Genomic DNA, 25021 nt, shown 5'->3' with positions numbered 1-25021 from the left:
TCATCTATACTGTTGTTTATCGTGGGCTGTAAGCTTCCTGTACCTCCATTAATTCTCTGTTATTCATATTGCGTTCTCCAAATCACAGATCCACACGTGCAAAAGCCAGATACTGCGCACAACTGTGCACAAGAATCTCTGCACACCCACATATGAAACAGATTGTTGATTCTGAATTACAAGAGGCTCAAATTATAGTAAGCTCAGAGGAGAGAACAAGTTCAAAACAAAAATTGCCTTAAAGGAATTGAGTGTTCAGTTGCTTTTGCATCTAGTTTTCTCAGTGATTTAGTAGACTGGAGCCTTATGACCAACTGAAAAGCTAGTTGTTGCCTACATAATATTGCAAACCTTTACAATCCATTAAAATTTTATGGTTTCAGATTATTTTATTCCTTTTAAAGAAACACCTGGCAACCCCTAGAAATGCTGAAATGGGAAATTAGAAAATTCACCGTGTGTATTCCTGTTTGTGTAAACATAAATTACCAGATTTCTGCTGGAAGGAATATATGCTTGAGTGGGGTGGGAAGAGAGAAAGAATGATATCTTGCAAACATAATTTCCTGTGGCCTATGTGGCCTAGGACCTGTGTATCTATGGGACTGCCTCTCCTGGCATGCCCTGCAGAGGACCTTAAGGTCCACAAATGACAACATTTTGGAGGTCCCAAGTCGCAAGGTGGTTAGATTGGTCTCAACTAGGGCAGGGCCTTTTCAGTACTGGCCCCAACTTGGTGGAACACTGTCACAAGAGACTAGGGCCCTGCGGGACTTGACATCTTTCTGCAGGGCCTGCAAGACAGAGCTGTTCCACCTGGCCTTTGGTTTGGACTCAGTCTGACCCTTATGTTTCCCTCCCCTTATGGTTTTGATCTATGGGCTACTTTTAAAATGAGGCTGCATTTTAAATTGTATTTTAATCTGTATTTTAAATTGGTTCTCCCCCCGCCCCATTATGTTTTTATTGTAATTTTACTGGTGTTAGCTGCCCTGAGCCCGGCTCTGGCCAGGGAGGGTATTATTATTATTATTATTATTATTATTATTATTATTATCATCATCATCATCATCATCATCTTCCATCTAATTTTAATTCTCTCATAAGTGAATATGCTTTCACTTAAAAGGAAAAAAATGTACTTTGTCTGTAATGAATGGACCTCTCTGCATGATGCATAAACAGTTCCCTGGCTCTGCTGAAGCACAATGTCAATTATTGAGGCATGCGATGAATCTCAAAACATATTCTGTGACTTGTAGTGCAATCTAGATTCAGACCAGTGCTGTTGAAAGCTGATGAGGCTCAGTCAGTAAAGATTGTGGAGAAAGGAGGGTGACCATTGGTGATTAAAAAGGGAAAATGTGAGGTGTTAGAAAGGCTTTTCAAAGTGTGACATTCTGAATAGATGTTCACTGAGACCTTCTGATCTTAAATAAGCTGAGATCAGAAGCTTAAGTATTTTCAGACTGATTCATGATCCTGAAATGTGGCTTAATCTGACAAGAGTTCCAATTTTTTCCATTGCTAGTTATTGTTTTTAGCAAGAATTGCTAGCTTTATTTTTCAAAATGGACTATTTCAAATTTTCTCTTTCTTCCTGCCCCCCCTTTTTTTAAAAGCACCTTTTTCAAAGGATTCTGAACAGGTTGGTCCAAAAGCTCTTGATGCACAAGATGGAAACTAGTGAATTCATTTCTGGCATTCGCAAAATAAAACTGCTAGGTTGTAATGTACATATGAACTGGTGAGTTATAAATGGCTACAGTTCTGATTCTGATTTCCTTTTCTCTGCAGTGTTCATTTTTACCTAAATTCTCCATTCACATAGAGACAAAATATGAGGACAACAAAGGAAGCAATGATAACGTAAGTGATACCTCTTCTTAAAGATCCAACATGTACTATCTGTAAAGGCTTTCATTAGCACGCTCAGCAAGGTTCTCCCTTACGATCTTCAGAGCTTTTCTGTATCTAACTTGACTCCAAAAAAAGCAGACTTTCTGTTTTCTATGTAGAGATTCTTAGCTCCTTTCCTTCTACTCCCTACTTCTTTTTAGTTTGGTGGAAGGTAATGTGAACAGAGAGCATTCATTGTTCACGGCGCACAGTGCCATTGTTGGGCTATTGATGTGCATTTTCTAAGGAAACTCATACCTGTTACTGAGATGTAGTTTGAATGCTAGCCTTTGGACTTGTGGAAACCTTGAGTGTCCAGGGAAGTGACAGGATCTTAAAAGGGAAGGGATCCTCTTAAGGAAAAACAGCAAGGAGAGTTAATCAAATAGAATGCAACCAGCAGCCACTGTTGATGAATTGACCTATCGTAGTTAAACAAGATGATAAATGTTTTTCTACGGCACTCAACTGAAATATCGTGTAGATAAATGGATTGTACTGAATTTTATATTCAATATAAAGAATCCAACATAAAGGAACACTGCTCTGCCTTTAATCTTCTGGGTTTGGCACTGTTGAATAGTCTCAGTGTGCCTTTTTGCTGAGTACCCTGCAGAAGACAAGCTATAGATGGTGTGGGTCCTCTCTCAAACTCTCAGAGGCATAACCTTCAGTGTAGATGGTGTGGGTCCTCTCTCAAACTCTCAGAGGCATAACCTTCAGTGTCTGGTGGTTATTTGTGCTCTTCAGACAAGTTATTTGTCAAATTCTACTTCAGACTCTTAAGTCTGGTGGGTTTGGGGGCTGTGAAGCCGAAGGTTTTATGTGTAGCTCCAAATGGATCAACTGAGCTAAATGGACCAGTACAAAGCAGCTTGGGGGGTTGTATTGCTTGTGTTGGTGTATTGTGATAAAAACAAGTCTAATGGCATCTTGAAGACTTATATTTATTGTGGCATTGGCTTTTGTGGACATCCGATGTAGTGCTCTCTCTCTCTGAAATTTTTTTTATTGATTTTTACAGATCCATTCACACAAAAAGTATTCTCACAAATATTAAACTTTACCCAAGATTCTTCCGAATCTCGAGACTTCCCTCCTCCCCTCCGTGGATTCTTCAACTAACTTTTTTTGACTGCATATTATAAATCTGTCTAGTTTATCATCCTCCATTGTATCCAAAGTCTATGTGTCGTTGCAAGAGTTATTTAAAGCCTGCCAAAGAGTTTACAGTGGTCTTTCAAGTGCGTTATTTATTTATCCCATTCCTTGTTGAAGTTTTGATCCTCCTGGTTTCCGATTTCCCCTGTTAATCTTGCCATCTCTGCATAGTCCAATAATTTCATCTGCCAGTCCGACCTAGTAGGTACCATATTTTTCTGTGTATGAAACTAGGGTTTCCCCCCTAAAAAATAATGTCAAAAATTAGGGGGTGTCTTATACACGGATACATCTCCCCCCCCCATTTTCTTAAATATGAGTCCCCCAAAATAGGGGACATCTTATACATGGGAACGTCTTATAGACGGAAAAATACGGTATCTTGTTGTCTTTCAATCTTTGGGAAAGGAGCATCCTTGCAGCAGAGTCCACGCCACAATAGCCAATAAAGTACGGCAATACTCTTCGCTGCTTCTATGAATATCAGATAATTGGTGAACTAGATTACTACATGAGTAGGTGATGCCATGAAAACCATTTTGTTAAGAGAGATTTAGCTTTGTCATCAGTAAAGCTAAACAATATTCTTAAAAGCCATTCTTTTTAGAAGCAATTAGCGAAAGCCGTTTCCATCTTTAAAATTGCAGATTATTTTCTTCTACACACAGAATTTAGATTCATAACTCAGAATGCTGATCCATTAGGAGCTACATATAAAACCTCTATGGATAATGAAAATAATATATGTTAATGTACTCTTTGGCCTCATCATAGGAGAGATTTTTAAAATGAGTTTTCAGAACTGACCATTAATCAAATGGAAACCAAGAGGCAATTTTCTAGTGTACATATTCTTGGTACAGATGAATAACGACAATGGCATTTGACAAATTAACAGCCAGAGCATACTAAAGCCAGCTGTATTATAGCAGATGGATTTTGTCTTTGCATATTAAGCCTCACTAAATTGGGGAATTCACCTAAAATAAAGAAATCCTTTTTCACTTATGAACTTGTATTGTCTAAATATGATATTACTGTATAAGCATACCCTTTGTCAGGAATGGGTTAGCTGTGGTCACTCCAGATGTTGCCAGACTCCAGCTCCCATCAGCCCTAGGCAGCATAATTTATGGGAACTTTGGTCCAACATCTGGAGGGCCAAAGGCTACCCATCCTGGCCGTTGTTCAAAACTTCAAAACTTTTATTGATACCATAGCAAACAGAAATGGAAAAATCCTTCTAATTTCAGATTATACTCACAGTTTCTGAGTATAAATGCAGCCAAATTAGGGAAGCATTTGTCAAGCATAACAGCAGAGAAATGTCTAATCCTTTGCAATGAGGAGAAAGGGTTTAGGTACAGTTCCAAGGAAAACATACCAGAGTCACCCCACAGTTTATTTCCAAAGAACTGATTATTGCTAATAAGATAAAATTCTTGTGCTTATTAACAAAGGAAATACACTATAACTAATTTTCCTTTTAAAACCTCTTTAACGAGTCTTTTAGCCAGCTTTGCTACAGCCAGCACTGTTTGGAACACTATCATATAGTCATTTACAGTACATTTTAAAGCTGTTTTCAGGGAGGAATCAAGGGCAACAACTCACATTGTCTCTGACCACTGGCCATGCTGGTTAGTGCTGATGAAAAAAGTCCATTGACATCTGGAGGTCATTATGTTGGGTACCCTAAGATACAGTACCTTATCCCCATCAGACAGAGCTAACTTTGGGTCTGGGCTTCCCTTCATAATTGCTGACCATAATTAATAGCCATCTTACATAGGGAACCCTTCCCCCAATTCCACCTAATTTAGTACTGTGATGAAAGGTGGATTTGCCAACACCTCAGGGAAAGCCTTCTTAAACAAAACTGTATTCCATAGCCACCTGAAGTGTGAAAATAAAAGACATACTGCTTTTGCTCTTTGTCTTATCAGGTATTTAGTTAATGTTTCTTTCGCTGCAAATGTACCTTCTGATCATACATGTGCCCTGTTTCAGAGAAAGTTTTCTTTTTTACTGCCTGTCCTGAACTGCAGCTCCCCTGTGCTATGTTGTGAGTTGTTTCCATTAATGTATATGCATGTATGAAATGGGGCTCAGTTGCTGTATATCAGGAGTTTCCCAATGGTGGTCTGTAGACCACTTCATACAGGTGGTCTACAGCACATCTGTGAAGATCCTTTACAATCTGACTTCAATGACTTTCAAGTTGTAGTACAATAAAATAAAAGAAATAAAAGAAACAATAGAAATACATTTAAAAGTCATACAGCGTCTAGCCCCAGCACATTACACTTGCTACAACAGGCAGAAAAATGGTTGATCCACCAAAGTCCTCAGCAATGTCAATAAGAATAATATTTTATTATTTATACCCTGCCCATCTGGCTGGGTTTCCCCATGTTCATGCAGTTCATGTGGGGGAAGTTTGGGAACTGCTGAAGAATATTATAAGATGGTACTGTGCAAACTAAATTGAGCATCTTTATTATTGGAAAAGTAAGTGAACAAAAATGTAGAAGACATCTCTAGTTATGTCTGCCCATGTTGAAAGTATTTTTATATTGATACATACAGTATTAGAGACTAGAGTCTGTTTTGTTTTGGCACAGATTGCAGAATGATAGTTCCCCACTTATTTGCTTTTGCCAAAAATTTAGCAAGGCATGCAGGGAATTTAGGCTGTTCTCAGTTTAAGAAATTCAGGTATTGTATCATTTTAAGCAGCACAGTCTGAAGCATGCACCAGTCCTTATGATAGACAAGTTTGGGCTCACTGTAAAAACAGCCATTAAGCAGATAGAATAACTGAGATTCCACTTTAAATGAAGCCCCATAGCATCATAACAGAACACTATTTCCAGTGGAGCTTCATATAATATAAGAAAATCCAAGGAATAGACCATGTTGTAATTAGACGGAAGCAAAATGTATATTTGATTTTGAGGGTAATGATATGCAATGAGGTGTATTCATAAGCAAGCTAAGTAAATTCATTGCTGCAGAAAACAGGTGCAGTGGGGTTCTAAATCCATAAAGTATTAATGGCTAATTTAGTGTGATTACACAAATTATAATGGTTGGTTAGACTCCTATCAGAAGGCATTGCTTTCTCGCATATGAAATAACTTATTCCCACAAAATAACCCAAATTCCTGAACCTGCTATATTTGCATAAATCAGCATGTTTTTCAGGCATTTTCCCAGGGATGGGATAACTGCTTTTAAGCTGATTTATCCCTGTTGTTTTGTCTGCCAGGGTGAGGTAGTTATGACATTAAGTTGTTGTTTTATATTGTTTCGTTTTCACTTTTTGTACGCCTTGAATCTTTTCTAGAAACAGGCATTTAAGAAATTAGGTGGTGGTGTTTTTCAAAAAAGCAAAATTTGCATTTAGTTGTCCAAGTTAGAAACGTCAGAAAGCTGAAGCTTTTCAGTGGAAATGCTGACACAAGGGACTGTCAGCTGCTTCTATATTGCTGAATGCAAGCCAACAATAGTTCAGGGTTAATGCCAGTTCGCAAAGATTGGAATCACAAGTTGGAGCTTACTGGCCTCTTGCCATAATATTTCTCTAGTTCTTGTTTCTTGCAAAGCAGAGGGGAAAGCATTAGCACCGCATGCATTGCTCTTATTAAAATGCACACAGTATACAAATGCACAGAGTATACAGTAACGTGCTTCAAAAAAGACTAGACTAACCTCTGGGAACCTTAGGTTTTAGTTTTAAAGCTTATGTAAACATTACTGCCTTCCTGATGTTCTCCTACTAAGCATGGTTGGTTGCCCAGTAGCAAGGCCCTTGTGAATTTCCATGGCTGCATTCTGGATAGTGCAGTTTTCAGAAAAGATCACAGCCAGTTAGCCAGCAACTGCGAAGAGACCAGTGCTTAGACTCACAACCTCTCCTGTGTACATTTGCTTGGAAATGAGTCCCGCTGGGTTCAGTTAGACTAGCTCCTAAATAAGTGTGCTTAGGGTCGCCTTAGAAACTAAAATAATATTTCTTTGGAACATATAGAATTTCAAACAATATTTTGACTTCTAAAGACTCTAGTTCGATGCACAGTTTATAGTTGCCTTTAGTGTTTATCTTTAAGCATTGTATTAGTAGTGAGATGCCTGGGTTAGCTAGCTAAAAGGTTTAGTTTAGTACATACTTTTTTAATAAAAAAAATTGTTATGGAAATTATTTATTTGTTATGTAAATTATTCATGCTTATGCCTGAATCACTTGTAAATCCCACTTTGTCAAAGGCAAAAAGTTTTTCACATTGCTATTAATTGCTGGGTTTTTGTCGTCCCCCCCCCCCCACTTCTTCCCACTGTTTGGTATGTTGTCGCACTATGGTGAAAATTCAGTGCTGAACAACAAGGATTGTGACAAAGTCTGTGGTTAAGATGCATTGTTAAGAGCTTTGCTATTTTATCATGTTTCCAATTGCCTCCTTTTGATTGATACAAGCCTGGATTGTAATCCCCACAGATGTAAGTGAAAAAGCGTGGATAAATATCAGTAAACGTCAAGGCGGGATTTGGGAGGACAGGAATAACACTAGGTATCAGCGAAGTTAACTCTTTATTCAAAGAAACAAAACAGCTCAGGCCTAGTGAGCACAGCAACTCTTCCCAGCAGGTCTTGCCCAAAGGAGTTCCCTGCCTTCCCACAGCTCCCTAAGTCTCCTCCTCCCTGGGTTCTTCCCAAGCAACCTGAGATTTCTTTACCTCGTCTGTCTTTGCTGCGCCCTCTTCCCACCTCTGCAGGTTCTGGGAGACCAGAGGGGAGAGGAGCTGGTCACAGCAGGAAGGAGAGACTCTATGGCTTCTTGAGCAGCCTGCCTCATCTCTGTCCCTTGATCCCCCCCCCCTCCTCTCCAACTTCCGCTGCTGCCTCTGGTTCTGGATTGCTCTCTGTCGCAATTTCTTCCCGCTCACTAAACCCTGTTACCCCTTCATCTTTCAACACCTCCTCCTCCCAATCTGCTCCCTCTTCTCCCTCTGACCACTGGCTCTGAGCCTTCTTCCCTTGGGGGTTCCCCAGCTGGTGCCTCCCAACACTCCTTTGCATCCAGCATGATAATATATCTACTAATAGTGTTTAAAATTCATGTACCGTGTTTTTCTCTCCATAAGATGCACTTTTTTCCTCCTAAAAAGTAAGGGGAAATGTCTGTGTGTCTTATGGGGCGAGTGTGTGGTCGATCGCTGGCCCCCTTTCCAGCAGCCCCTTGCCCAGGCCTCCATTGTTGAATGTTCTGGAGACGGAGGCTGTTGGTTTCCCCAGCGACATGTGACTGGCTGATTAGATTATCTGTCTGGAAACTGTAGAAACAGCTCCCTTTTCTTTCCTAAAGAAGCTGCAGAACTGTAAGTTGAACCCCATAAAAACAGGATTTTTCCCTTTGCAAAGTTAGCTGCACAACTGTGAGCTGATCCTCAAAAAACCGGAGCTTTCCCCCTTTCCTCCTCTAAAAACTAGGTGTGTCTTATGGTCAGGTGCATCTTATGGCATGAAAAATACGGTAATTGATGTAATGCTAAGCTATAATTTGGCATTACTAGAACAAGCCACTGTGATCCTCCCTCTTCCTTCTTTCTCTTCCAGTGTAGCATGAGAAGGGGCTTGGAAGCTTTTGCTTCTGTTCTGCAGCCTAGCATGTTGTCCAAGTTCAGACAAACTGTGTACAGTGATACCTCGGGTTACGAACTTAATTCGTTCCAGAGGTCCATTCTTAATCTGAAACCATTCTTAACCAGACTGGTGACTGGGAGTGGCCACCGAGACCATATAACACCAGTCCTGAAAGATCTTCATTGGCTCCCAGTACGTTTCCGAGCACATTTCAAAGTTGGTGCTGACTGTTAAAGCCCTAAACGGCCTCGGTCCTTTATACCTGAAGGAGCGTCTCCACCCCCATCATCCAGCCCGGACACTGAGGTCCAGCGCCAAGGGCCTTCTGGCGGTTCCCTCGCTGCGAGAAGTGAGGTTACAGGGAACCAGGCAGAGGGCCTTCTCGGTAGTGGTGCCTTCCCTGTGGAACGCCCTCCCAGCGGATGTCAAGGCAATAAGCAACTATTTTACTTTTAAAAGACAACTGAAGGCAGCCCTGTTTAGGGAAGTTTTAAATGTTTGATGCTGTATTGTTTTTAATATTCAGTTGGAAGCCGCCCAGAGTGGCTGGGGAAACTCAGCCAGATGGGCGGGGTACAAATAAAAAATTATTATTATTATATTATATAACCTGACGCATACTATCGCTAATGGGGCCTGCTGCCGCTGTGCTGCTGGCACGCAATTTCCATTCTCATCCTGGGGCAAAGTTCGCAACCAGAGGTACTACTTCCGGGTTAGCGGAGTTTGTAACCTGAAGCGTTGGTAACCTGGGGTACCACTGTAGAGTGTAATCCGGTTCGCACATAACACTATGTAAACCCTTTGCACAAATGAGTAAACATGCAGATTCCTATGATTTGGCTTAGCATTACATGCAAACTAGGTCACCGTTAGTTTGGATGAAAATTTTAATTCAACACAGATTTTGCATCACTGGTGTGGTGTGACATGTGCATGCATCCATTGAAAAGATTTTTTCAGTTCCCGTTGACAAATGTAGAGTACTTTTAAGGTATTCCATTTCAAGCAGCAGCATAGCAGCCTTCACAGGATTCTGCCTCTGAGGGAGAGCTCTTCCATTATTGCCTTCAAAATATGTTTGCTTTTAGTACTGTACCTATCGATCAGTAAAGTACTTTGAATCCAACTGTCAAGCTAATATGGCACAAAGTGTAAAAGAGCACTCATCTTGCATTATGTTATCAGAGCTGTTCCAAAAAAAAATTATCTTCTTTTTGAAGCACTGCTGTCCTGTTTACTGAATTTTGCTAGAGGTACAGTGGTACCTCGGGTTACATATGCTTCAGGTTAAATACGCTTCAGGTTACGCACTCCACTAAGCCAGAAATAGTGCTTCAGGTTAAGAAGTTTGCTTCAGGATGAGAACAGAAATCGTGCAGTGGTGGTGCAGCAGCAGCAGGAGGCCCCATTAGCTAAAGTGGTGCTTCAGGTTAAGAACAGTTTCAGGTTAAGAACGGACCTCCGGAACGAATTAAATACTTAACCTGAGGTACCACTGTATTTGCAATTGGCTGGGTATTTAGAACTGGTGCTAGTTGTCCTTGTCAGCAGTGACCTATGGAAGCAAAATTCAGGCACACTATCATCTTAAATAGCACTGTCTGAAGCAGGCATTAGGGTTTATGATAGACAAGTTTGGGCTCATTGTAGAATTAAGCCATTAAACAGATAAAATAATTAAGATTCCCCTTTAAACGAAATTCCCATAGGTTATTATCAAAACAGGATTTTGTGGAGCTGTGTCTCTAACTGAACCACACCTGACATCACATGATATTGGGGTGGGACAAATGGGCATGTTTTCGGGAAAATGGTCTCTCAGGCCAGATGCAGAGGCCTGGTGTGCCCTGTTTATATAATAATAATAATAATAATAATAATAATAATAATAATAATAATAAATTTATTTATTTATTTATACGTACATACATACATACCCTGCCCATCTCACTGGGCTTCCCCAGCCACTCTGGGTGCCTTCCAAAAAAATATTAAAGTATTGTAATACATCAAACATTAAAAGCTTCCCTAAACAGGGCTGCCTTCAGATATCTTCTAAAAGTCTGGTAGTTGCTGTTCTCTTTGACATCTGGTGGGAGGGTTTTCCCCAGGCGGGTGCCATTACCAAGAAGGCTCTCTGCCTGGTTCCCTGCAACCTCAGTTCTTGCAGTGAGGGAACTGCCAGAAGGCCCTCGGTGCTGGACCTCAGTATCCGGGCTGAACAATGGAGATGGAGACACTCCTTTAGCGTGAAAGCAGGAGAACCCCACTCTTAATTTAAACCATAGTTTAAACTTTCAACGAGAATTTTGGTCTGAAATGACAATCCTTGGTGTGGTCATAATATATTGCTTCCAAAAACCTGAAACCTCCCTAATTTCTTCTTGATATCATAATATTTATTAGGCCTTTCTACAATCCCTGCATTGTTAGGAACACAAAATGTTCTTGCCATTTGCTTCCTGCTCCTTGCCAATATAGAGACGCAGATTGAGAGCCTTATGTTTCTTTCCATCGGCTTTAATCACTTAAAAAAACACCAACTTAAATATCCACAGCCTGATTGCAAAACCAATCAAATTATCTCCCTTGCAGGCTTCAAGAGAATTCTAGGGTATTTGGCTAGAGGAAGTACCAGGAGAATTAGCCCTAAAAAGAAATAAATCTTGTACACTAATGGCTCCTTATTTTTGAACTAATGAGAAATTTAGAGAGATTAAACTTCCATCTGTGATACAGTGCAAGAAAGAAGTATGGATGAATTAAGGTTCAGGCACTCAAATAATGAGTCATTCTGATTTTAGGTTCCAGTTGCAAGAGGTTGGGGAAGATGGAAAATAACCTCTTAATTTAACAATGGATAGGAGAGTAGGGGCAACATAGGGGCTGAAACATTGACCTGTAAGTCAACAAAACCTTGGTTCATATCTCAGTGCTTTGCAGCCTGGCTATTGTGTGCAATGGGGAAAGCAGGCCTGTGCAAAATGCATGTTACTCTTCTAATATAACAGGGATGTCCAGCTTACAAGAGACTGCGATCTACTCCCAACTTTAAAAAAACTGGCAGTGATCTACCCATTGGATTGACAAAAAGTTGTTGAGCTTTCGGACACCCCACGACTGACCAGTACATTGTGATTGACCTGTTGAACATCCCTGTAGTGCAACATCTGTGTGACTTTTTGAATCAAATAGTTTGAGGGAGGTGGTGTCACCACCCTTTGCTAAGGGCAGTGTGTGTGTGGCCTGGGTCACATATCACACAAAATCATTGTTTTAAAACCAGCTATTGTTTAATGTGAATGAGCAGTGTGCTGGTGCATGCTGCTCCAAAAGTTTTTGGGATGCTCCTCCCCTGCTCCTGCTGCAAGCCAGAGTCTGGCTGGACATGTCATCCAAAACCAGGCTCATGGTTTGTTTCCTCCAAACAAACGACAAGTGGTAACGAAGGTTTGTTCTTGACTTACCATTTATGGAAACAAACCACAACCAGACTTCATACACAGCATTACAGATATAGTAAATTTTGACCAGTGTGCACCATCACAAGCGTGATGGAGAAAGCAAGAGGTGAGCTGACTAAAAACACCATGGTGGTACAGGACATCTCTCTGATTATCTATTATTATTATTATTATTATTATTATTATTATTATTATTATTATTATTATGGCATCTGAAGGCAGCCCTGTTTAGGGAAGCTTTTAATCTTTGATGAATCATTGTATTCTAATATTCTGCTGGAAGCTGCCCAGAGTGGCTGGGGAAACCCAGCGAGATGGGTGGGGTATAAATAAATTATTATTATTATTATTATTATTATTATTATTATTATTATTATTATGTCTGATGGCCTTGTAGGAATGCTTTAAGCGAGACTCTACACATAAATTTATATGTACAGCAAATTCACAAATGAGCCATATTATGACGACAGGTCAAGTCTCCAGTTTTCCCTCCTCCAAAGGAAGCCAAACCCAGCAGCACTGCCCCTAGAACTTCTTAATAACTTATTAATAAAGTGCTGAGCAAAGAACGGTATGCTTTAAAAATAGGGATTTCTGTGTATTTTTGCAACAACTGAGATGTTAGGAGGAAGGTACCAGAGGAGACACGGGGAGCTACTGTGGGCAGAGGGAAATAGCTGTTGTGTCTCTGAGCAGTTAGGCCACACTGCTCGTATGATGTTTCCAAACTATGAATTTCAAGAAAAACTGGAAAACATTTTTTTTTTTGTAACGTATTGCTCATTTCTATCATTATTACAATAAAAACTGAAGAACTGGAAAGCCTTCTGATGTTGTGAAAAGAAATGTCTCAGAGTTTTGTTCCATATTTTGAGAAAATTGCTTGTCGCTGCACATGGTGCCAGCCTGTAACTATGAGATATTGCCAAGAACATACTCTGCTGTTTTTGGAACCAGCGCCTTTGTTCCTTAAGACAAGCTGTTGCCGGTTCATAACATTCATGATTAAGTTTAGACTACATGCCCATCAGAACACTGAAGCGTGTTTGTTTTACATCTTGCAGATATTTGATAATGAAGCCAAAGATCTTGAGAGAGAAGTCTGCTTTATTGATATTGCCTGTGACGAAATTCCTGAGCGCTATTACAAAGAATCAGAGGTAGGTAAAGGACTTAATGCTCTTGAGCAGTGTAGATTTGCATTGTGCAGAAAGCCCATTCAGACATCCATACTGCTCTGGGATAAATAGTCTCCACCAACTACAGCTTGGTTATCTCTTCTGATCCTACCAAGTGATAAGAAGAATTTTTCCACCCACCAAGTGCTGATTAAGTACATTTCACTTTCTTTTCCTCCTCCCTTCTCACACCTTTTTCCTTATGTTTGTCATGACTTTTATAATATAAGTCTGCAAGCAGGGATTGTCTTAAATATTAAGCTTAAGCCGCTCCAAGGGCCTTTTTGGCTAAGGAGCTGAGTTAAAATGCTTTACATAAACATGTGCTGGAATGACTTAGCTGCATACAGTGGTACCTCTGGTTACGTACTTAATTCATTCCAGAGGTCCGTTCTTAACCTGAAACTGTTCTTAATCTGAAGCACCACTTTAGCTAATGGGGCTTCCGGCTGCTGCTGCACCGCCGCCGCACAATTTCTGTTCTCATCCTGAAGCACAGTTCTTAACCCGAGGTACTATTTCTGGGTTAGCGGAGTCTGTAACCTGAAGCATATGTAACCTGAAGCGTATGTAACCCAAGGTACCACTGTATTGTTTTGACTTTACTCAATACTTTTCTTGTTGCATGGGAATGACAACTCCAGGGAATTTGCATAGAATTAATATGCCTTCATATTTCTAATAAAACACTATTAAATTGAGTGACAAGATACGATTTTGCAGCATACGAAATCCAATATATCTTGGCAGCAAATAGGCCCTATTTGTCATAGCTCATGGGCAAAGTTATTCAATTATCTACATGAAAATTTACAACATCAATAACATTTATTACACTGCACCAACACATCTTATGCCTAACTGTTATTATCATTATGGAGTTGACAAAAGGCTAAATCTAAACATTTTATGATGACTTTCTATACATTAACACAATGGTATTATGATAAAACCATATATGTGACCTGTTTTAAGGGCTGTAGACCAGAAACAACATGGGTGATGAGCTGAAAAGGCTGCCCTCATCCTCCATCTTTGGCAAAAAGTCTGGAAGGCAATTATTATCATTCCCAGTTGGAGTAGATGACAAGCTACATGAAGACCAAAGCCCCTAGCCTTGATTCTGTCTTGAAGAATACACCTTTATGAAGTGTTTTGAGACAGTCCCTAAAATGTTAACAGTCGGATAGCTAGTATTGGCATACTTTTTGAATATTGAAGCTCTAAAACAGAATCAGAAGCCCGCCCATTTTCCCAGAGGTTGCCTCTCCCGCAGTGGAAGGGGCGAAAAAAACTCTCTCCATTCTTATTTGAGAGTCCCAGTTGGAGTTTGGTCAGGGCATTGGGGGGCGGGTCACCTACAGCGGCAAAATGTACTGTGTTGGCCCTGTAAAGCACAGATATTGAATTGGAACCAACTAGAGGGCTGGATACAGAGCTGACCTATCCTTGAAGGACCTTTTTGACCTGTGTGGGACCATCCACCTGACATCATGATATCAGGTGTCTCAAGCTATGACTGCAAATGAAGAATATTGCTTTGCCATCCTTCCTTGAACTCAAGCTAGAGTTGCAAACAAGAAATCTTGAGGGTGGATAAAAATGCTCCCATTTACTGTAAAGAACTGTTACAGAACTAAAGTCAGAAACAACCCTGTACCTGTTGCCTTTTAAAGATCAGCCAGAGGCTTATCTTGGATCTTAGTTATTATTAGGAGAGCTTGCAGCTTTGGTGAGTTAAATAAAAAAATATCATTTTGGAGTTCAAAGGCTTTATTCATGCAAACTTTCTATTGGCAGGATGAAAGAGAATAGCAAACATCTTGTCTCAACATGTTGGGAGAGAAGAAACAAAATGGCTCAGATTTTACGGGTAGAGTTAACTTAGACAAAACTGTGCCCTCGTGATTTAAACATGCATTAACTATACAAATTTAATAAATAAAAATATTAATAACTAGAAGCTCAAAGTAAGTAAATGTATTTGCTTTTCTCCAATAGTACTTTGGTGCTTAGCACTAACACCTCTTATCTTAGCACTTAAAGCAGAGGGCCCAGATCAGTACTCCAAGCCTCTCTATTTGGCCCTCAGAACTCCTCCTCTGCGGCACATGTTCCTCAGCCACATAACCTTTCCCCAGGCCACACCCCTACCTTACCCTACTATGTACCCTCCTTGAATATTTTTGCATTGTGGGACTACAGCACCAAAATCAAAGAGACCAGAGAGCAGTAGGCATTTATCTCTGATGTAGAGCTAAGCACCACAGCACTAATATTAAATTAGCATACTCTACAAATGGACAGTCCACAAAACATCTGCCCCTTAAGTTCAAGGGCACACATAATTTGCAGGCATGGGTCCAGGAGGAAAAAGGCCTCCTTCACTTACTTTCTGGACTATGAACCTTTGAAATAGTAATATATAGAATACCAATGTTCCTGAAATAACAATAGTAATTAGATATATAGATATAGATACACACACACACACACACACACACACACACACAGAGAGAGAGAGAGAGAGAGAGAGAGAAGAAAGGGCATTCTGCCCCCACCCCCCAGGAAAGTCTTAAGAGACTGATGGTCCAACATTTCATTCTTGAATAAGCCATAAATCAGGCTGTAAAAAAGAAATACCTTTTTTAGGATGTGTCAAAATCAGTGTGTATCTCATTCAATCTAGATTATAAGATATCAGCTAAGCGTGCTCGGCACATGCATGACAAGAGATATTGTCTCATTGCTGCTAATTAGAAGAAATCGTGCAGTAAAATTATATCTCACAGAGATAGGATCCGCTTAAAATAAGAGTATCTAATATAAACATTAAATTTTTCCAAAAAAATCTTTTCAAGACTGAAGATAATCAAATAGTAAAATGTTAATCAGAACAGATCTGGAAAATAAAGGGTTGTATCCAACTAAGTTCCACTCAGAGCAGATATATTGAAATTAATGGACAGAAGGTAGTCAGGTTCATTCACTCTAATGGGTCTAACATAAGATGCAGCCCAAAGTCAGTGACCAGGATCCAAAAAGCAACTGCTGACTAACCTGCCCTCCACCCCAATCTCATGCAGCCCAAACTATTGAAACTCTCTTCTGTTTAAAAACAGTTTTCTATTCACAGGCAGCCAATGTGGTGCTGTGCTATTAAGGAAAAATAAAATCTTAAGTCTGCTGGAACTCACAGAGGCAGGTTCTTTTTAGATGCCTGCTGTTTTATTTGCTTTAGTCTTCAGAGCAAATGTAAATTCACTTTTTAATAAGAGAATCTTTTTTTTAATTAAAAATGGTTTTGTGCTCTTTCCGCCCCAGCACAGATGCCTGTTCAGAGCAATGGAGCTCACTCATGCTTAACTGTCACAGGGATGCAGCCAGCATCTGTCTGGTTCAGGAAATAATGGTTCCACTTGCACCATAATAAGACCTCTTTTATCAACTTGCTTTAGAATGTCCCTCTCCTCCCCTCAGTGCTTCTGTCAGCTCTAATTTATGAGGCAACCTCATTTTGACAGAATAATTTTGCTAGCAAATGGCATAAATTGCTCCATGTTTTCAGTACATTGTAACGCCAAGTGCAGAATGCTTTAAAAATAGCATGTTCGGTATTGAGGGTTAACAAGGCAGAAGTACTGCTGCCCATGCTTGATTTTCTGTTGGGTCCAAAGAAAAATAGGAAGCCAAATGTAATTATTGTCTTCTTTTTTAAGGGGCGGGAGAGATTGTGCCAATTTTCAATCATATTTTCAAAAAGATATGTCCTGAAAACACTGAAGAAAACGTTTTGGATTGGCATAATTGTGAATGCAATGAGAACTTATTTGGAAAATATAAAAGTGTAAATAACTATCTGGTACCATCATTGCAGAAGTACCTGCAACATCAAAAGCAAAGATCTGCAATTGCCTATAATAGTCCTGGTAGTCTATATTTTAGGAGGTTGCTTTATGAAAGGCTGATGCCCATTAAAACCATATTTCTAACTTTGCTCTGAACCCAGTGCATATTATCCATATTTAAAATAGACATTATACATACTTTGGACTTTGGACAACTTGTGCTTATGCTTAACCTATATTTCAGGTTGTGAATAGAGATGAATTTAAATATATGCTATTTTCTAAACCAGGGTCACAATATTACAGGAAATAAAGCTAGAAATTTCCTCCTAAACTAATTCTCCTTCACTGTATGATTATATATTCCTTCAATTCAGAATCCATACAAGCTCATTTCAATTTAACAACCAAGTTGGTCTTAATAACATTTCTATTCATTAGATTAAGCTCTAGTTGGTTTTTGCTGGGAATGGGGGAATTGTGTGAAGAGCTCTTGTTTTTATTGCCATCTAGAAAATGAATACGCGGGTGGTGCTGTGGGTAAAACCACAGTGTCTAGGACTTGCCGATCGCATAGTCGGCGGTTCAAATCCCCGCGGCGGGGTGAGCTCCCGTCTTTCGGTCCCAGCTCCTGCCCACCTAGCAGTTCGAAAGCACCCTTAAAGTGCAAGTAGATAAATAGGTACCGCTGTATAGCGGGAAGGTAAACGGCGTTCCATGTGCTGTGCTGGTGCAGGCTCGCCAGAGCAGCGATGTCATACTGGCCATGTGACCCAGAAGTGTCTGCGGATGGCGCCGGCTCCCGGCCTCTAGGGTGAGATGAGCGCACAACCCTAGAGTCTGACAAGACTGGCCCATACGGGCAGGGATACCTTTACCTTTACTAGCAAATGAATATAGTTCTTCACAGCTCTGTGGTGCTAACGTCACAGTCTCTGAGCCAAATTTAACAAGTTTGAGCACTAACTCGAATTTGTTGGTCACTCAGGTGAACAAATTAATTTGGAAATGATTATCAGTAATGGCCATGACCTTAAAAAGTATATGAAGCTTGCCATTAATAGCAGTAGTAGTTGTTACCATATTGGCCCAAATATAAGCAGTACCCGAATATAAGCCACTCCCTTAAAATTCTGCAGGCACTCATACCCGTTCTGTTTTACCATATGTCTGTTTCAGCAGCAATATTATAAAAGCCAATTTTTGTAAGGTCGCAAATTTAAGCCGCACTTTAACTTTTCACGCTCAGAATTTGGGGGGGAAAGTGAGGCTTATATTCAGGCCAATATGGTATTTATACTCAGTATAACTCCTTACAAGCTAGTTTTTTAAAAATAAAAAGTAATAAAAACATTTATATGATGAATAAAAACCATAAAGCCATCACATTGCAAAATAACACAGAGCAGCAAGGCTAAAGTGTGCTCTTAAAATCATGCCAACACATCCAGCTTAATAATAATTATTAATAATAATTTGGTCCTACACAAAGAATTGTGAGTAAAACTAAAAACCGTTATGTGCTGGGAACTAAACACGAAACATGTAGATTTGGGTATATGTTCGATATATAAAGAATAACGTAACCTCAGTCTCATTTTTGGGGTTGCATTGAAACCACAGCAGTGTGGGAAGCGGACGTTTAACATCATTTTTTTCCTCTCTGGGTGGATCTGGTTTCTGCTTGCCAACTTCCTCTTTCCATGCCCCTTACTTCTATTTTCTTTCTTGTTCCTTTTGTGGCAGTTGGGTGTTCTTCTGGCAATGGAGCAGCTGTGTTTTTTTGTGTTTTTTTACTGTTAAACTCTCTGCTTTCTGCATAAACTGAAATCTGAGGCATAACAGCAATACATAGTCAATAAATCACACATCCTGGGTGGGGCATATGATGATGATGGTGATGATGATGATGATGATGATTATTGGCTTCACACATAAGTACTACAATACCTGCACAGATGCACAGTGGAATGGACTCCTTTGGAAGGTGGTGGACTCAGGACTCTCCTTCATTGGAGATTTTTAAGCAGAGGTTGGATGGCCATATAAGATGGGTGCTTTAGTTGAGATTCCTGCATTGCAGGAGGTTGGACTAGAGGACCTCCGAGGTCCCTTCAAACTCAACAATTCTATGGTTCTGTGAAATGAAGGGAGTAGCAGGGGAGAGGAATTGGCTAATAAGTGTGACATTCCTAGTAGAATGAAAAAGGATTCGACTTCAGATGCACACAGATGTGGACTGCTGAGATCAAATTCAAACTGGGGGGGAAACCAGGTTTTCAGTGAGATCAAGCCGCTACAAGGACAAGCCCTTTATTAAATACATTTAAATGATTAAGGTGTTGCCATGTGCACCAGGTTGCAGAAGAGTATGGAACTAGGAGAAGTGCTGCAATCAGGAAAGGTATTAATAAATATAAATTAAATATAAATATAATAAATAAATAAATAAATTCTCCATAAATTGGTCTCCCACTTTATCCGGTATATTATTTATAGTTTTCCAGCTCCCGAATGCTAGATTTAATCCCAGCGTAGGATTAAAGTTGTAAGTCATTCCCACAGACCTCCAGAATTCACCGCTGTGCTTTTCTGATTGTTCCGTCAGTGCAAACATTTCACCTTACCAGGTAGAACGAGTCCCCCTTCTTCTCCCCCCATGTGCTGTTCTTGGGGATCTTCTCACTTCTCATAGAGCCAATTTTTGCAGGGAGGAGACTGAGAGAAGCCCTATTAGGTAAGTGGAAGTCATTGTGCATGGCTTCTGCTGATGGGACTCGTTGGGTGTCTATACAGTGGTACCTTGACTTACATACGCTTCAGGTTACATACACTTCAGGTTACTGACTCCACTAACCCAGAAATAGTACCTTGGGTTAAGAACTTTGCTTCAGGATGAGAACAGAAATTGTGCTCCGGCAGCGGGAGGCCCCATTAGCTAAAATGGTGCTTCAGGTTAAGAACAGTTTCAGGTTAAGAACACACCTCCGGAATGAATTAAGTACTTAACTCGAGGTACCACTGTACCCAGCCCAAGTATGAATTGGGAGCAAAGCCAAAACCTACTCAAACCAAAATCAGATCCAATGTGTTGTTTATTGAGCCAAACCTGTTGTGAATGTGGTTGGGGTGCCTACTGTACAGTGGTACCTTGGTTCTTGAATGGCTTCGTTTCAAACAAATTGGCTCCCAAACAGCGCAAACCTGGAAGTAAGTGTTCTGGTTTGCGAACATTTTTCGGAAAGCCGAACATCTGCTTCCGCTTGAGTGCAAGAAGCTTCTGCAGCCAATTGGAAGCCGTGCCTTGGCTTTCGAATGGTTTCGGGAGTCGAACGGACTCCCGTAATGGAAAAAGTTCAAGATACAAGGGACCGCTGTACTTAAGGGCACATATTTGGCAAAGAGCTTCAAGAACTTAATTTCACTTCTTTGGAAGGAAATGTGCAAACCTTAAGTGGTCTTGCACCAGTTAGCATCTGTGTTGTATATTGGGACATTATAAGAGGAGGTCAAAGTGTGACCAGAGGTGGTACAGGGCACTTCTTGTATATCTCAGGTCACAGGAAACTAATGCAACTTATTTCCTGCTGCATTGGCTTGGCTTACATTACTGCAGCTGAGGCTGGTTACTTGTGACCAGCAGGACACAGCCCTTTTGAAGTGTGTTACTCTTCTATCCCATTTATCAATAATCTTGTATAATATCCCAGCACAGATACTTTTCCAGCATGGATTCATTATCTCCTAGAGTTCTTTCCTTTCCATTTTGCAGGACCCTAAACACTTCAAATCGGAGAAGACTGGGAGAGGCCTATTAAAAGAAGGCTGGAGAGACACTCAAGAGCCCATCATGTGTTCCTACAAACTGGTGACTGTGAAATTTGAAGTATGGGGACTTCAGACTCGAGTGGAGCAGTTCGTTCACAAGGTGAGTGAAAGACAGTGTCCCAGTCTCTCTTGCCATCCTGTTCTGTATGTCAATATGAACAGAAACAGCAGTGTGTATAAGGTAGGAAGTTGATGTACAGATCTGGTTTCAGTGTTTCCAATTACAAACTCTGTCCATATATTTAGCCAGGGATTTAATGTGTAAAGCATCACAGATTTTGAAATAGTTTGCATGTCATCAGTTGAAACCAATTTAGTGGCTACAAGATCCTCAAACACCTTCAAAGAACTCTTTTTTTTAAAAAAAGCAGTGCAAACAATTACAAGGCATGAAATAATTTGTCAATTTATTCTAAAGAAAGATAGAATGCTTCTGTTGCAATAAGGACAATTTCCATGCAAATCTGCACTCTTCTTAATTGTATTCCAATCCCATTTATCTCAGTGAGACATGTGTGGCTATATCTTGATCTACATGACTAGACATAATATGAGGTCTACGCATGAGAATCCATTTATAAATCTACCTGTGTATGATGTCCAGAAAAAAGAATGCCAGGAGTCAAAAGGAAATAAGGAGAAAAAAGCAACAACCAGAAGTCAATGTTAACTATGGGTGTGTTTTGGTGTGTGTGTTTGCTACTATCAAGAAACCATAATCTGAAGCCATGTTTTTTTGTTGGCCTGTTAACCTTGGTTTGATTTAACATTGGCTTGATATGTGAACCCAGCATCCTCCCGTAACCATGGTTTGTTTGGCCCCATAGTCTACATGTTCACCAGGCTATGAAAGCATGAGACAAGGGGAACTTGAAAACATGCAGAGCTTTGGAGAAACAAGCCATCATCTCTATGACAGCTTGTGGTTAACCTGTGTTTTGTTGGACAATCAGTTGTTGTCGCCATGATGCTGTGATCATACAGCATTGTGATGGATACAGCCAGCAAGGTGAAATGAGCAGAACGTTAGGCCGGGATCAGGGAGATCCAAGTGCAAATTCCTATTCAGCCGTTAAATTTACTAAGTGGCCTTGGGCAAGCCATTATCTCTTTGCATGCTGTCGTGAACATGAACTATGATAACCCCACCCTGAGTTCCTTTGGGAAAGCAGGATACAAATGCAGTTGCTATTCCCCCCCCCCCCCCAATGTTAATATTGTGAACCATGAATGTAAATAATTCTCAGGCTTCTTTTTATCCACTGCGATCGGGAGCTCTAGTTCTTAGCATCTGGATTCCTATGTAATAAAAATCAGACTGCATGTGCCGGGAGTGCAGACAGGCAGAAAGTCCCTGCCAAGCCTAATCATTGCCAAATGCTGTATGCTCTGCAGTTCCACAGCTGAGATGGGTATAGTGAGCACAATGCAAGTGGGAAGTGAGTCCCAGTCCAGCCCAGTTGCCAGTGGCATCAACATGCTCTGATGCGGGGCATGCAGCTAGGAACTGCTCATTCAACATCTGGGGTGGTAGCCCCAACACCGCACAGTCGCCACTGACAGCTGCATGCTCAGCAGGGATGCAGCTGATAGTGTTTCAGTCAGCTTACAAGGGAAAGGCAAGAGGCAAATAGATGGGCTACCACTTTTCTCCCTTATATTCCACCGGATTGTGATGGCTCAACTTACAAAGGCAGCCTAACACATGCAACCTACCTTGGAGGGCCAGGGTTTCAGATTCCTACTTTGTACCTACATTTGCTTCCAGGACCACATTTCTCCATGTCTCTGGTGCCACTGTGCATCAGTCCTGTCTGCTCTTCCCAAGAACTATCAACCAGCCTGTCGAAGAAGCTTACACATCAAGAATGTAACTACCCTACATTCTTCTTTTTGTGTCTGAGACAAACAAACCCTTGAACTATGTACACTTGCTCATGCGAGGCTGCTTGTAACTTATTACTCAAAATTCTGCACATTTTTGTTTATCTTTGGTTCAAGGTCTAAAACAGGCAAAGAAGAACAAAGTAGGAAAGGAATCATTGCAGATTATAACATGGGATGTGGAATCTATAAGAGTAATATTAGAAAGCGAATGTTCCTCATTTTCATTGCATGCATGCTTCCTCTTTGGACGCTTGGCATCCTAGTGCATGCTCAAAGTGTCCAGATAATAAATTCACAGTTGTAATGAATAGTTCTTCCTCATTTAAAAGACCTTGGAATTTGTTCCCGTCAGCTTTGAACTAATCCTGTATTCCTTATAAAGTCTCTGACCTGCTTTTTGAAGAGGGTGTTCTGCAGTGATTTGGGGCTAGGCTAGAAGTTTTATACTTCCCCACAACAATAAATAAATAAAAGCAGAAATAACGCTAAATAAATTCGCACATTCCAGGTCATCATGCGCCTTGGCAGAGCATGCAGAAGTCCACCCCATTCCTCCCTCTTCCAGGTCGAAAAATGGCTCATGCATGCAGTCCTGTGTGATTTGAACACACACGCAATGGTCATTCCCTGTATGTACCGGTAGTTTTTATTTTTAAACAGAAATATATATTGTTTGAAAAAAGAAGAAACTTTAGCACAGTGCTGCATGTAGCCAACTGATTTGGCTAAAGGCTTATCTTTCCCATGGAGATTTGATCCAAGCATACTGGGGGATGGTGGGAGATGCTGACTATTTCAAACTTCAGGATGCTCCTGGGATTCAAAAAGACAGAAAGTTGTGCATGTTGTAGGTTTATGAGTCATGTAGCAAGAAATGGCATTGTGCCATATCCTCAGTTCCATCTACTTTCATGCAAGGAATAATCTCCCCACCCCCAATCTAGCAACACAGAGTTGATCTTCACTTTCAAATTGCACATGACATTATATCTCCCTTAGGTTATAATCAACCAGTGCACAAGAGCTACCATAGTAGGCTGGCACAGCTCATTAGGGAAAGTTCTAGCTGCAAGCCATATCTTTAGCAATCCTTTACAAATTCACGACCCCAAATCCCAGCCATGCTTAGAAAAAGGGTCAGTTATTGGGCTTAGAATCAAGGTGGCGAGTTGTCTCCCAAACTTTAGTAGAAGTAGCAATATCTTCTCTGTGAAGTAGGTTGTTGTTGTTGTTGTTGTTGTTTAGTCATTTAGTTGTGTCCGACTCTTGGTGACCCCATGCACCAGAGCATGCCAGGCACTCCTGTCTTCCACTGCCTCCTGCAGTTGGGTCAAATTCATGTTGGTAGCTTCGAGAACACTGTCCAACCATCTCATCCTCTGCCGTCCCCTTCTCCTTGTGCCCTCCATCTTTCCCAACATCAGGGTCTTTTCCAGGGAGTCTTCTCTTCTCATGAGGTGGCCAAAGTATTGGAGCCTCAGCTTCAGGACCTGTCCTTCCAGTTAGCACTCAGGGCTGATTTCCTTAAGAATGGATAGGTTTGTTCTTCTTGAAGTCCATGGGACTCTCAAGAGTCTCCTCCAGCACCATAATTCAAAAGCATCAATTCTTCAGTGATCAGCCTTCTTTTTGGTCCAGCTCCCACTTCCATACATCACTACTGAGAAAACCATAGCTTTAACTATACAGACCTTTGTTGGCAAGGTGATGTCTCAGCTTTTTAAGATGCTGTCTAGGTTTGTAGCTGCTTTTCTCCCAAGAAGCAGGCGTCTTTTAATTTCGTGACTGCTGTCACCATCTGCAGTGATCATGGAGCCCAATAAAGTAAAAATCTCTCACTGCCTCCATTTCTTCCCCTTCTATTTGCCAGAAGGTGATGGGCCCAGTGGCCATGATTCTAGTTTTTTTGATGTTGAGCTTCAGACCATATTTTGTGCTCTCCTCTTTCACCTTCATTAAAAGGTTCTTTAATTCCTGCTCCCTTTCTGCCATCAAGATTGTGTCATCTGCATATCTGAGGTTGTTGATATTTCTTCCGGCAATCTTAATTCCGGTTTGGGATTCATCCAGCCCAGCCTTTTGCATGATGAATTTTGTAGGTTAGGT

General features: G+C 40.6%; 1 protein-coding gene across 1 annotated transcript in view; it reads left to right on the top strand.

Annotated features, from left to right (window-relative positions):
- Positions 1-25021, top strand: part of PITPNC1 (phosphatidylinositol transfer protein cytoplasmic 1) — a 129727-nt gene that overhangs the window by 86193 nt on the left and 18513 nt on the right. The window contains exons 5-7 of the mRNA XM_083727795.1: positions 1798-1869; positions 13239-13334; positions 20973-21128. Coding sequence (XP_083583921.1) covers positions 1798-1869; positions 13239-13334; positions 20973-21128 — 324 coding nt within the window. The remainder of the gene's footprint in view (positions 1-1797; positions 1870-13238; positions 13335-20972; positions 21129-25021) is intronic.

The sequence above is a fragment of the Podarcis gaigeae genome (assembly GCF_964106915.1).
Source record: "Podarcis gaigeae genome assembly, chromosome: 2".
NCBI lineage: Eukaryota > Metazoa > Chordata > Lepidosauria > Squamata > Lacertidae > Podarcis > Podarcis gaigeae.
Note: the sequence above shows the minus strand (reverse complement) of the source record. Positions and strands in the feature narration are given on the sequence as shown.